Source organism: Neoarius graeffei, chromosome 8 (genome assembly GCF_027579695.1).
Source record: "Neoarius graeffei isolate fNeoGra1 chromosome 8, fNeoGra1.pri, whole genome shotgun sequence".
Lineage (NCBI taxonomy): Eukaryota > Metazoa > Chordata > Actinopteri > Siluriformes > Ariidae > Neoarius > Neoarius graeffei.
Window position 1 is genome coordinate 3,040,621 of NC_083576.1, and position 13,497 is coordinate 3,054,117.

The 13,497-nt window shown below is 38.7% G+C and overlaps 1 protein-coding gene across 2 annotated transcripts in view; it reads right to left on the reverse strand.

Moving 5' to 3' along the window:
• Positions 1 to 13,497, reverse strand: part of gria2b (glutamate receptor, ionotropic, AMPA 2b) — a 75,884-nt gene that overhangs the window by 18,055 nt on the left and 44,332 nt on the right. For both annotated transcript variants that reach the window (XM_060926786.1, XM_060926787.1), the window contains exons 5-12: positions 11,443 to 11,601; positions 11,145 to 11,312; positions 10,858 to 10,962; positions 9,071 to 9,178; positions 8,142 to 8,348; positions 6,021 to 6,388; positions 2,789 to 2,987; positions 1 to 134 (exon numbers count right to left, since the gene is read on the reverse strand). The exon at positions 1 to 134 is cut by the window's left edge and continues 114 nt beyond it. In XM_060926786.1, the coding sequence (XP_060782769.1) occupies positions 1 to 134; positions 2,789 to 2,987; positions 6,021 to 6,388; positions 8,142 to 8,348; positions 9,071 to 9,178; positions 10,858 to 10,962; positions 11,145 to 11,312; positions 11,443 to 11,601 (1,448 nt within the window). The remainder of the gene's footprint in view (positions 135 to 2,788; positions 2,988 to 6,020; positions 6,389 to 8,141; positions 8,349 to 9,070; positions 9,179 to 10,857; positions 10,963 to 11,144; positions 11,313 to 11,442; positions 11,602 to 13,497) is intronic.

Consider the following 13,497-nt stretch of genomic DNA (forward strand, 5'->3'; position numbering starts at 1 on the left):
TCCAGCAGGTAGGCGTACTTCCCTTTCGACTTGCGCACTCGCATCACTCCCTCCGCCGTCGTTTTCACGAAGACAGACGGCTCGGCGCTGCGCATGTACGCCCACATCTTCTCAAAGAGAGCGATTTTTGATCGCTGGAGGAAAAAAGAGACATGAGAGATATCATGCTGATGTTTTATCGAGAAAAGCATTCAGAAAGCCCAGTAGAAACAATACTCATCCTTTTCTCCTTGTATAATAAAGAGGTTTGAGTAAATGAGATTATTTTTACAGCATGTCAAGCTAAAAGAGAGGAAATGGAGTGGTGTGTGTTATGATAATAAATATTACATGATATAGATATACAGCTAATGAGAGAAAAATAACTGCTACATTGTTTAGGTTTGGCTTTCTTGCAATTTTTTACGCCTATTATATTGTTCTGCCATAGTATAATAAAATAGTGGTACTTTATAACTATGAACCTTCGTGTGATAAGTTGAAATTAACCCTTTGATGCAAAACATGGGTCAAAAGTGACCCAGCTGAGTTTTTATCTTCTATATCTTTGCAATAAATTAATTCCATCATTCAGTATTCAAGGTATTCCTCAATTAACTTGTTTTTGATCATCATACATCCTTATTTTATTTTTTCCTTTCTTACTTTTTGAATAAAAACCCTTTTTGTATCACTACCCTTCTAATGCACAACATGGGTCAAAAAATGACCTGCATTCATTTTCCAGGTTATTTCATGTATGGCTGAGTGTTTCTATGATATACTTTTGAAATAAATTCATTTTGTCATTTACTTTTCCAAATATGCAGTAAATATCTTGTTTTTGTTTAGCACAAATCATCATTTTTATTTTTCCTTTCTTAAGTTATGAACAAGCACAGCTTTTGTAATTCTACATCAAGTTTACACACATGGGTCAGAACCGACCCGCATGCATTTACTCCAGCGTTTGGTGGGAACTGTGAATTGTGCTTGTGTCAGACATTTCACAGCTCAGCACAGCGCCCTTTGCCCATCTCATACATGGAAGTAATGTTTTTCAATTGTTCTAACATTACCTTAGAAAAAAAATTGATGTTTAGGTTCCCTTGAGAGTGAGTAGATTACTTGTCAGAAAGTTACTATTAGCTACCGAGCTGTTGACGTATTCTACTTTAGTTAGCTAATTTTATTGTAGTTGGCTTAGCTAACGACATAGTTAATCAATAAATAACTGGCCCCATTCACTGCTAAAGTAATTACTTGAAACAAATTATTATTATAGTATTAAGACATTTAATTTTAAATCACACTTGGATGACCCATGTGTAGTAATATAAAAAATATTTTTGTTCATAAACTAGGAAAGACAAAAATTAAATTAATGATTTGTGGTAATTAAAAACAAGATATTTAAAGAATACTTGGAATATTCAATCATAAAATAAATTGATTTCAAAAGATAGAGCAAAGAAAAACTCAGTCAGCATGAAATAACCTGGAAAAGGAATGCGGGTCATTTTTTACCCTTGTTGTGCATTAGAAGGGGTGTGCATATGTTTTGCATCAAAGGGTTAATTTGACAAAATTTACATAAACATTTCAACATCTGGAAATCTGGTGCTTTTAACTCTGGTGCTTTTTTCATTTGGTTTCATTTCACATTAAAAATAATTAAACAAACCAAAAAACAAACAAACAAAAACAAATAACATCTGAATAGTGTGTATGGCTGTCATGTCAAAACCGAAATCAGCGTCTAACTCCAAATCCCAGAATGCTACCTGGCCTACAAACATGGCCACCGGTGACTACAATACCCAACACACAGCTCAACTTCATTCTAATCAAACACACCTGATCTCAATCACATGCTCAGTATTTAACTCTCCTTCCACTCACTCACTGTCACGTATATGCTCTGTGTTCTTCATGCTAGTCAGCACCAAGCCTTGTATTTCTTATACTGCTCATTTTTGCTCCTTGAGTAGCTCAGTTTATGGTGTTGGTATATCGCCTGACCACAGCCTGTCTCTGCTGTCATGTTCGAGATCTGCCTGAGAGTTTTCAAAAGAAATCCCTGTGTACCTGCATCTGAGTTTGTATCTGCTGTCGGGCTAAAATATGGTGATAGAAGAAGTTAAACTTTTAACAAATGCATTTGAAACTCACAAAAAAAATCACCCAATTAAAAAAAAAAAGTTAGATAAATATAAGTAACTAAATCATATTTGTGTATCACATCCAGTGTTTTTCTTTTTATGCTCTGTCCCAAAGCTCCAGAATAGTGGACATGGAGTCTTGGGTCAACATTAATCTTGAGTTCTCTAAACATCACTGAAATGGTGATTAAAAAAATATAACTAGAAAGGCACTTGGTAGTGCACATACCTCCACCAAGCTACATGTTCTCAACATCAAAATCAAATCATATGAACCTTGGATAATACTAAAGCTGTCCACCAAATTCCATCCAAATCCATTCATTACTTTTTGAGTTATGTTGGGAAGAGCCCCCCAAAAATCCTGGATCCGCATACATGTCCAGATTTGCTTCAAAAGCTAACCAATTGTTCCTCAGCCCATGGCTCAGCTTTCTTCCAAATTTCATCCAAATCCATTCACTACTTTTAGAGTTACATTGGGAAAAACAAACAGATAAAGGTGAAAACATAACCTTCTCCAACACGGTAGAGGAGGTTAAGGTTTCAACTTGAGTAGAAATCATAATGTTTAATAATATATATTGAAATAAAATGATATTCAGTTCCACTACTAGATGTTTCTCATTGACATTATTAGCTCCTACCATGAAAAACTCTTTGGTTGATCCGGAGTCCAGCGTCCCGTAAGCGATCTCGGTCTGTTTGGCTAGATCCTCGGCGCTCTCGATGGGAGACACCATCCTCTCCACTGTCAGAAACGCAGCCAGGTTGGCTGTATACGAGGAGATGATGATCAGAGTGAAGAACCACCACACGCCACCCACGATACGACCTGAGAGAGACCTGAGAGAGGTTTTACATCGTGTTAGAAATTCATCCAGTCCTCATTTTACTGCCATGAGCCTTGAGAAACACGAACAACACTCTGAATTCACTGCCAAGAACTGAGCTTTTCACTAATCCACATCCATACAGCGTCTTCTTGTTTCTGTTCAATACTGAGTCGGTATCTGGTGATTTCACCACTGTCGGAGCATGCACTTTTGAGGTTTAAATCAACTCTGTGGCATCAGTTGTATAAATAAATAAATAAATAAATATAATTAAATGCATTTAATGTGCTTATTTAGCATTTACGGAATGAGTCTCCAGCGTCAGCGCTTTGTAAGGCTGGTGAGGGAACATGTAATAAAACATGTAGTTGTTGGTAGGTTGCTGTGGTATAAGAGGAGTAAAACACTTGGGGTTGTGCTGTTATAGGAAAATAATCAACTTGGTACAGTAACAGTGACTCCATTTCATCACACCATCCCATTGTTGATTATTTTTCTATTACAGCATGACACACAGTGCTTTATTATTTACATACTGTATCTAAATCCTCTTTACACTCCATGGAGAAAATCTTAAAGTTGATTGATTGATTGATTGTGTTCTGTTTCTCTACACCCCCACATCCTCAACCCTCCATCTGTTCTGTAAAGGTTCTGATTAGGATCAGTTGAGAGTGATGCCTTCTGGGTAATCTGCTTCTGAACTTGACAGTGATGCCATTTATGATTGCTCATTTTTATTCGCTCATAAAGATGCTAATTTATTCAAATTGATTCAGGACAAAATGAAATGTTGTAAGGACAGACGTGGGGTAGAATTCGACTTTAAAAGTATAATGAGGCTTTAAAGCAAATTTTAAAATAATAATAATAACGAGGCTTGGGAATGTATAATGCTCTTGTATAGCTTTTCCATTACAAAGGAATAAATTATGTAACTTTTTTAATAGCTACTTTGGATCATTTTTTAAATAAATGTTGTATGACTAATGAGTGGCTTTGTGGCATTGAAAAAGCTTTGTTGGTACAGGTTAGGGCTCTGCGCTCGCTGCTCATAATTCAAGAGCAGAATGAAGAAATGTGGTAAAAAAACCTCTCTAAAAGTGCTTTTCTTTCAAAACAAACAAACCAATGAACAAAAAAACAAACAAAAACCCTCCTTGTGTGGTAAAGCAGTAGTTTGTTCAGCATATCTTGCATAACACTGATGCAGTATTTAGCAGGAAATTTATCTCATCTCATTATCTCTAGCCGCTTTATCCTTCTACAGGGTCGCAGGCAAGCTGGAGCCTATCCCAGCTGACTACGGGCGAAAGGCGGGGTTCACCCTGGACAAGTCGCCAGGTCATCACAGGGCTGACACATAGACACAGACAACCATTCACACTCACATTCACACCTACGCTCAATTTAGAGTCACCAGTTAACCTAACCTGCATGTCTTTGGACTGTGGGGGAAACCGGAGCACCCGGAGGAAACCCACGCGGACACGGGGAGAACATGCAAACTCCACACAGAAAGGCCCTCGCCGGCCACGGGGCTCGAACCCAGGACCTTCTTGCTGTGAGGCGACAGTGCTAACCACTACACCACCGTGCCGCCCAGCTGTTAACTTGTGGAATCTAATTGGTTAGAAGGGGTTGATTGATTTTCTGTAAATGTGCTTTGTTTCTATAACAACAGCTCATTCACAGGGTCTTGTATGGTGGGTTTTTTTCTTGTTAACTTCAAGAGAGAAACAAAAGACAGGCTGATGACGGAAAGACTGTTTATAGCTGCTATAACAGTAAGAAAGAACAGGAAGTGACTTCTACAAAATGAAATGTAACAAATTGCTGTGGCAAATTATATACACTATATACAAGCTAGGCAGCACGGTGGTGTAGTGGTTAGCGCTGTCACCTCACAGCAAGAAGGTCCGGGTTCGAGCCCCGTGGCTGGCGAAGGCCTTTCTGTGTGGAGTTTGCATGTTCTCCCCGTGTCCGCGTGGGTTTCCTCCGGGTGCTCCGGTTTCCCCCACAGTCCAGAGACATGCAGGTTAGGTTAACTGGTGACTCTAAATTGAGCGTAGGTGTGAATGTGAGTGTGAATGGTTGTCTGTGTCTATGTGTCAGCCCTGTGATGACCTGGCGACTTGTCCAGGGTGTACCCCGCCTTTCGCCCGTAGTCAGCTGGGATAGGCTCCAGCTTGCCTGCGACCCTGTAGAACAGGATAAAGCGGCTACAGATAATGAGATGAGATGAGATATACAAGCGATATACAGAAGCGATATCCACCCTAGGAATACCAACCTATTTACCAGAAAGAATCCAAAATGGCGAGGAATTGACCGAGAAGAAGCGATTGTTGTTGAACTGCTCATTAAGGCTTAATTAGTCCATAACTTCATTAATAACTGTAATGAAGGAAATCTGGGTAGAAGTTCTATGCACCCTAGGTACCCCTACCTTCATGCCAGAAAGAATCAAAATCAGGGAAGAATTGAGGGCAAAGAAGCGATTATTGTGGAAACTGCTCATTAGGGATTGATTAATTACTCCATATCTTCATTATTAATTGGAATTGTGCAAATCTGGGTAGAAGCTATATGCACCCCAGGCAGACCTACCTTCCTGCCAAAAAGAATAAACATCGGTGAAGAATTGAGAGAGAAGAAGCGATTTTCATGAAATGTGGACGATGCCGGACGGACGCTGGAGAACATGATGGAATAAACTCATCATCTGTTGGCTGGATGAGCTAATAATCAACTTTGCTTCATCACACCATCTCGTTAATGATTATTTTACTATAAATTGCATACACTGTATAATTTTTTACACTTGTGCTACACATAGCCATGCCGCTAATCACTGTGAGCTGCTGCCTACTGTAATTATTAGTAAAGTTTTATTAAGTGCCATTTGTCTAGCTTATGTTATTCTTCAGTATTTCCTTCAGTTTTAGTTCCATTGGTTTCCTTGTTCACTCGTTTAGTTTTTAATTCCTTTCTGCCTGAGGTCACCCTCTCCACCCTATCCTGAAACAAATCAGGGACAAACCTTGGAGAAATATCACATCCTTGTCTCATAAAGGCTCCGAGCGAGAACCAGAGGCTGTTAAATATCCCAAATTCATTCGTCGACTCGCTGGTCTGGATCTGTCCATCCTCGTATTCCTCTGTGTGCCACTCGTACGGGCTGAAACGGCTGACCAGGAAGAGCACGACGCTAACGCCAATGTAGGCAAACACGATGCACATCCAGATCTCATAGGCCAGAGGGTCCAGGAAGGAAAACACACCCGGCTTAGACTTCTGAGGCTTTTTGATCATGATAGAGATGCCCAGGCTCATGAAGGGCTTTGAGAAGTCGATCACTTCCTCTCTGACCAGCGTGATGGTCAACGGAGCCACAGCGATATCAGCTTTCTGTGCAGGAAGAGTGGAAGGAGAGGTTTTTTTGGACTTGCACTTTTAAAATCATTTTTATAAACCGTAGCCTGTGTTTTATAGTTTCAGTCACTGAGACTCATGCAGACAAGAACAAGTGTCTCAAATAATTCATGAAAATCTTCTTCTTATTATTATTGAAACTTCTCCTCCATGCTTCATGTTCACTTCACTTTTACAGTTCGGCAAATTTACAAACGTAAATAAAGACAACTGCACAAACTCTGGACTGGCACCGGAGGAAAAGATGAAAACATGGAGCTAATATGGGAGAATTTATTATTATTAACGGTACGTTTTGTTCCTTTTAGTTACAAATTAAAATGATACAAAGTTTATTACTTTTGAAATATATTTGTGTTTAAGTTTTGGAAAAAAATTTATTACTATTCCATGACATTTGTTACAAATGCAAAATGTTTCTTACTGTTACAAACAATTGTATGAAGAATTACAGTAATTAGAAGATTCCAGCTCAAAGGTTGTACTTGGGAAATTTGTTGTTTCTATGGAAACAAATACAACACTTATAGATGAATTATATATTATTATATTATTGATTCATGAATAATGATATACTGAACCTTTATCAGGCTTTAGTGGCTAATATGACAAGAAAATTGGCTGTTTCAGATTTCACACAGGAGAAATTGTTAAATTAATTTTGTATAATGTTTCAACTCGTGTTAATCATCATGAATTAAAAAAAAATCAAAAGTTAAGGGTAGACTGCCTTTCAGATTTTTCAACTGTAGGTCATGAAAAGAATTTTCCCGACACCCAATTATTTTTGTTTAGTGACCGAAAGCTACTGAATTTGAATCACAGACTTCCAATTTTATTATTTTTTTAAAAATGGAACAATTAATGAATTTATCTCCACGTGTCCCTAAATTCTCTGTTATTTTTTTCCTGCTTCACCATGACCCAATTCAAGATACTACATCCTGCATCACGTGGTGGGCTTTCCCTGTTCACACAAGGCATTGTGGGATACAAATTTGAAACAGGAGAGAAAAATGGAGGACGTGTGCGAATAAAACATGAAAGAGTGACTACAGTAACAGAAAGAAAGCGAGAAGAAAAGACGTTATGTTATATACAAAGGAAAGGAAACGCAGGACCAAACTAATAAATATGGGCGCTCAGCGAGCACCTCGGTGTGATCAGCTGTTTGTTTAGCGACAGAATGATGGAACTGTCAGTGCACGCTCAAAGGGAAACCTGTAGATGGCAGTAATGCAACACTGTGGATGCCAGCTGCCGTAAAACCCAAAAGAAGAAGAAGAAGGTAAACCTGCGCATGCGCACACGGACTTCCTCTGTCTGCTTGACTGCGCCAAGCGAGCGATTTCATGCACATTATTAGCTTTAATCCCCTCAAATTAAATAACTTCCCAGCCACAGAATGGCCTGATATTTTGAGATATTACAGAAATAAACAGATATCACAATCACCACTTTTCAGACGGAACTAAATTTCACCGATTTTATGAAATCGAAAGGCCGTCTAGCTTTAAATCACACAGAATAAGATTTAACCTTTTAATGTGCTAAATTGTTGTGGTCAGGTTTTTGAACGTGCACATAAACAAAAGATGGAAATCTGTCTTTAATGAATGGATAGCAATCAAAATTATATCATTACATCATTAATTATTCTAAACTCAGTTTGTAGACACCAAGCTGTTGGGGAATTACATCGCGATCTAGTGTACATCACTCCACTCACCCCATAAACTAACTCTCCAACCATCCCATTCCAGATCTTCGTCTCTGCATCTCGGGCTCCGTATTTTCCGTCCCCTACTATCTTCAGGCGATATTTAAAGCCGCAGTGTTTGGCGATTTCGGCTGCCAGGTCGACACAGTAACCCTCGTACCTCTCATTATCCACAAACTGGTCTGCGTTCTTTTTCAGCATCACGTACGGCGCTTCCTGAAATAGAGAGCACACTTCCTCACACACTATACTACACAAATTCACAACAATTACAGCTCTTTTGTAATGACGAGTGTAAAGATTTGAATAAAATATAATGTACTCATATTTTACAGTTCATGCACAAAAAACAGTATTAATAGAAGTAAAAACACTTAATATGGACGTGTCCTGAGGCAAGACATGCATTCAGAACATAAGTTCCAACCATCTGAAGTCAGATTTACTTATTCATGATTATTAGAAAATATTTGCATGATGTTAAAATGTTATAAAAAAATAAGACAGTCATTTTTCTTTCTTTTATTTTGCATTGTTCATATCTAGCATGCACCATTTTACCATTTTCAGATGAAACCAATCAAATGTGTTCGTCCTAAGGGTGCACAAACTTTTGCAAACTGTATAGTGAGGTCCATAACTCTGAGTCCACTTCTGAGATCTGTTATTTTTCATTTTTAGGGATAATGATAAATATTTTGTCATGTGTGATTCCTAGAATGAATTTCATGTTAGGAGTGTTCATGCAATGCAATTTGCATAAATTATGACATCACAACTATTCTGAATAATAATAATAATAATAATAATGGAATATTTCTGCCACGAAATACATTTGTCTCAGCTTTTACTAATTGTTTCTTGAAAATTAAGGACCATTTCTCTTTGTAATATTGCTTGGCCACTTTCAGACCCAACCTGAAGCTCGAAGTTCTCACCAGAATGGTGGTGACAATCACGGTCTTGTTCTCCAGACCCATCGTATCATTGGGGAAAAGGTCAGATTTTGTGACCGCCATTTTGTCCATTTCATTCCAGTAACCAATCTGCAAAACAGATGAGCCAATAATGAGAACTTGTTCTCTTACATTATTCACAGTGAGCCATTAATCCTCAAGCTCCATAGGGGAAAAACATGTTCCTCTTCCGATATTTAACAGTTTTAGCTCTCAAAAGAGATTCTACCAAGAACCTTTTTAAGAGAAGGAAACCTGCCTTTGCAGAGCCTTAAATGATTATTTCTTTGGTTCCATTTTTTGGTCAAGCTATCTAAGATCTTAGAAGAGATACTTTCATTTCGAACCCATTTGGATTGTTAATAATCTTTAACTCTCCACAAAACCTTTTGACAGACCTTCTTCTCAAAGAGTGTACCTTGTTACCGTATGTAGGTGTGTATTTTCCCTACACCATTAAAATGTTTAAATATTTCACCCTAGAGGGTTCTTGGGTAGCTGGTGGAAGAGGACTGCTTTTAAAGTTCAAGGCAGAACAAACTTCCCTTTCAAGAAAAGTTTCCTTGTAGAACCAAAGAGCCCTTGATGAACCTTTTTTATCTCAGAGTGTTGCTGATCTGGTATTTGTCGCTCTGTAGGAACCCTTTAGTACTTTATACAGAAATCCTACAACAAAGTGTTTCCCTTTGAAAGAGGGTTTACAAGTAGACCCTTTTAACAATCCAAAGAACCACTGAGGAACCATGTTTGGGAATCTCATGCTGTTAACCATCCATAGACCTACTAGAAAACCTTTTTTTCATAAAAGTACAAGTTTTTGCCTCAGAAAAGAAAAATTTACAATAAACTCAAAGGTTTTTTGGGTCATTGCTGTTGGAGAAACCTTAAAGGTTCTATGTAGAACCCTATAACAGAGGGCTTCTTTTTCTCAAAGGCAGAACCTTTTGATTAACCAAGGTACTGCTGATGAACCTGTTTTTCCAACATAGCAAAGAGCAGTCATCTATGTTTCCTATAATCTCATCTCATCATCTCTAGCCGCTTTATCCTGTTCTACAGGGTCGCAGGCAAGCTGGAGCCTATCCCAGCTGACTACGGGCGAAAGGCGGGGTACACCCTGGACAAGTCGCCAGGTCATCACAGGGCTGACACATAGACACAGACAACCATTCACACTCACATTCACACCTACGCTCAATTTAGAGTCACCAGTTAACCTAACCTGCATGTCTTTGGACTGTGGGGGAAACCGGAGCACCCGGAGGAAACCCACGCGGACACGGGGAGAACATGCAAACTCCGCACAGAAAGGCCCTCGCCGGCCACGGGGCTCGAACCTGGACCTTCTTGCTGTGAGGCGACAGCGCTAACCACTATACCACCGTGCCGCCCGTTTCCTATAATCTTTCGATAAAAATTAAATCTAGAACCGTTAACTATCTAAAGAACCACTAAGAGTCGAGAACAGTTAACCATCCCATCCAAAGAATGCTTGAAAACATTTTTCGAGACAATGGACTGTTTTCTTTTATTGGTTTGATTTTCTAAAGGGAACCATTAAAAGGTTCCATGAAGAACTCAAACAACAGACAGTTGACCTTTTTAGACAAAGTTTCAAAGTAGAACCCTGAGAAGATAAGAACCCTTAAAGAACCCTAAAGAGAGGGTGGAAACCACAGGCTGGTGTTAAATTTTGTGCAAAAAAAACAAAACATTTTACTTTGTGTCTTTCCATTAAAAAAAAGAATAGTCTGAGAATGGACTCGTACCTTAACAGGACCGTTGTTCTTCAGCTCCATGACATGGATGGTGTAATTCACTCTCCTACCATACTGATCGAATTGGATGTTTCCGGTTAGACCTTCAACGCGAACCTGAGAACACGAGCACGCGATGGACAACATGGAAAAAACCCTGATGTTGTACCTCGAGATTTATTTCCAACCCACCTGATTTAAAACTGCACATAAACAAACCTGGAAATATCCGTTCTCCTTTAGCTATAGCCTCATTATATCTTGTGGGATATTGAGGTGTGTGTGTGTGTGTTGTTTACCCGTTTTAGTGCACGTTCAATCTCCACACCCTGAGCCCATGGTACGGCCGGATTAGCCAGACAGTCCCCGTTATTGGCCCTGCGCGAGATGTCGATCCTCTGCTTGTGCAGGTAACGAAACGCGTCTGTCATCACCTGCACGGCGTCGTACGTCAATGCTGAAGTGTACTGAGGAGAAACAGATATCACGGAATTCTGGGAGATTAGCGATTAGCGACTGTATTCTATTTGTGGAGTATTACTGATGTGCAAACTCTCACATCCCTTGTTGAGAATATTTCAGAGATCAGATCCTCACCCTGATCTTGCTGTCAGCTCCTGGATATTCCTTTTCTTCTAGAGCTTCCCAGCGCTGGTCAAATTTGGATACTAGAGGATCTTCAAAATCCACAATCTGGAATCCCGACACGTTTGCTCCACCATACTGAATTTTGGACAGGTCTCCATCCACAAAGCCCTGAAAAGTAAAAGTAAAAAAACAAAAAAACATTAATTATGCTAAAGCTTTTTTTTTTTAACAGAATACTTAAGGTTACAAAATACTGTCGTGTATTGAACACTGTTGTATAAGCACACGGAATTAAGAAAGTATATGGAATACTAAAGTTTACATAAAATGTAAGTATATGGAACACTGAGTGTACAGTACATCAAAGTGGATAGAAGTAATTGGAATATTAAATATGTTGAACAGGGAACACTGAAGTGTATGGAATACTGAAAATACTGACATGTAGGGAATACTGAAATATTCGGAATACTAAAGTGTAGGGAATACTGAAGTGTTTAATACTGAAGTGTATGGCTTACTGAAATAATGGGAATGCTGACGTGTCAGGAATACTGAAGTGTTTAATACTGAAGTGTATGGCATACTAAAATATTGGGAATGCTGACGTGTCAGGAATGCTGAAATATTAGGAATGCTGAAGCGTCAGGAATAGTGAAATATTAGGAATGCTGAAGTGTCGGGAATAGTGAAATATTAGGAATGCTGAAGTGTCGGGAATACTGAAATATTAGGAATGCTGAAGCGTCGGGAATACTGAAATATTAGGAATGCTGAAGCGTCGGGAATACTGAAATATTAGGAATGCTGAAGCGTCGGGAATACTGAAATATTAGGAATGCTGAAGCGTCGGGAATACTGAAATATTAGGAATGCTGAAGCGTCGGGAATACTGAAATATTAGGAATGCTGAAGCGTCGGGAATACTGAAATATTAGGAATGCTGAAGCGTCGGGAATACTGAAATATTAGGAATGCTGAAGCGTCGGGAATACTGAAATATTAGGAATGCTGAAGCGTCAGGAATACTGAAATATTAGGAATGCTGAAGCGTCAGGAATACTGAAATATAAAGTGTAATGAACTGTACTGAATACTGTGAAGCATATGTAATGCTATGCTCTCATGTTACCTAACATCAAGACTAATAGTCATGTTTGATAACAAGATATGTATCATAATTCTATTTTATTTTATTTTATTTAGCTTTGCCTTAGGGTAAACAATTTTTAAATAATTTTACCATAATAATAAAACTAAGGCAGGGAAACTGCAACAGCCAAAGCCAATTACTGTGGACCCGAACATAAAAGTAAGATTACATGATGATGATGATGAGCTTAGTAACAAAATATAAATACTTAAAAACAACAAATTAAAAGCCTCAGAAGGCTACGTGTAGAATTCCAATTAACACATCTTGTTCTCCGTGTTCGTGGATCGTCAGGGCTGTAAGCTGTAACACTGTCGGAGGAGGGACTTGTCGGAGGACAGCGTCGGTTTGAGTTGGCGAGTTTCTTGTGGTAGTGTGTTCCAAATTCTCATTGCTCTCTTCAGGAATGACTTTTGATCTGTGGAGGTCCTGCAGATTGGTTGTTTGTACATGGTTCCAGCTGTACTGTTGTTTCTTCCGTTGTTGCAATTTCTTGTCACTTTAGTGGCAGGACACAGGGATCAATTTTGTCCAACCCAGTGACAATCTTAAAGAATAGCACTGTGTCAAAATACTCATGCCAGTAACAGAGAGGAAGTAGATTTGTTCTTATTAATCTTTCCTGGTAACGAGTATCACAGATATATGGCAGACCAAGAATATATTTTGTAACCCGTCTTTGTACTAGTTCTAACTTTTAACCAAGTTCCTTCATGAGTTAGCTAACATTAGATTAAATGTGATGTTAGTCAAGTTATTTTGCAAACCATGTAACATTTATAACATCAGTGTTATTATGTCAACCAAGTTCCCCGTCAAGCTAATAAATATGGAGCAACAAGACCAACTAATAAACTGTCTCACAGGCTGGTGAAGGTATTAGCGATTATATTAGCTAGTTGTTATAGCGG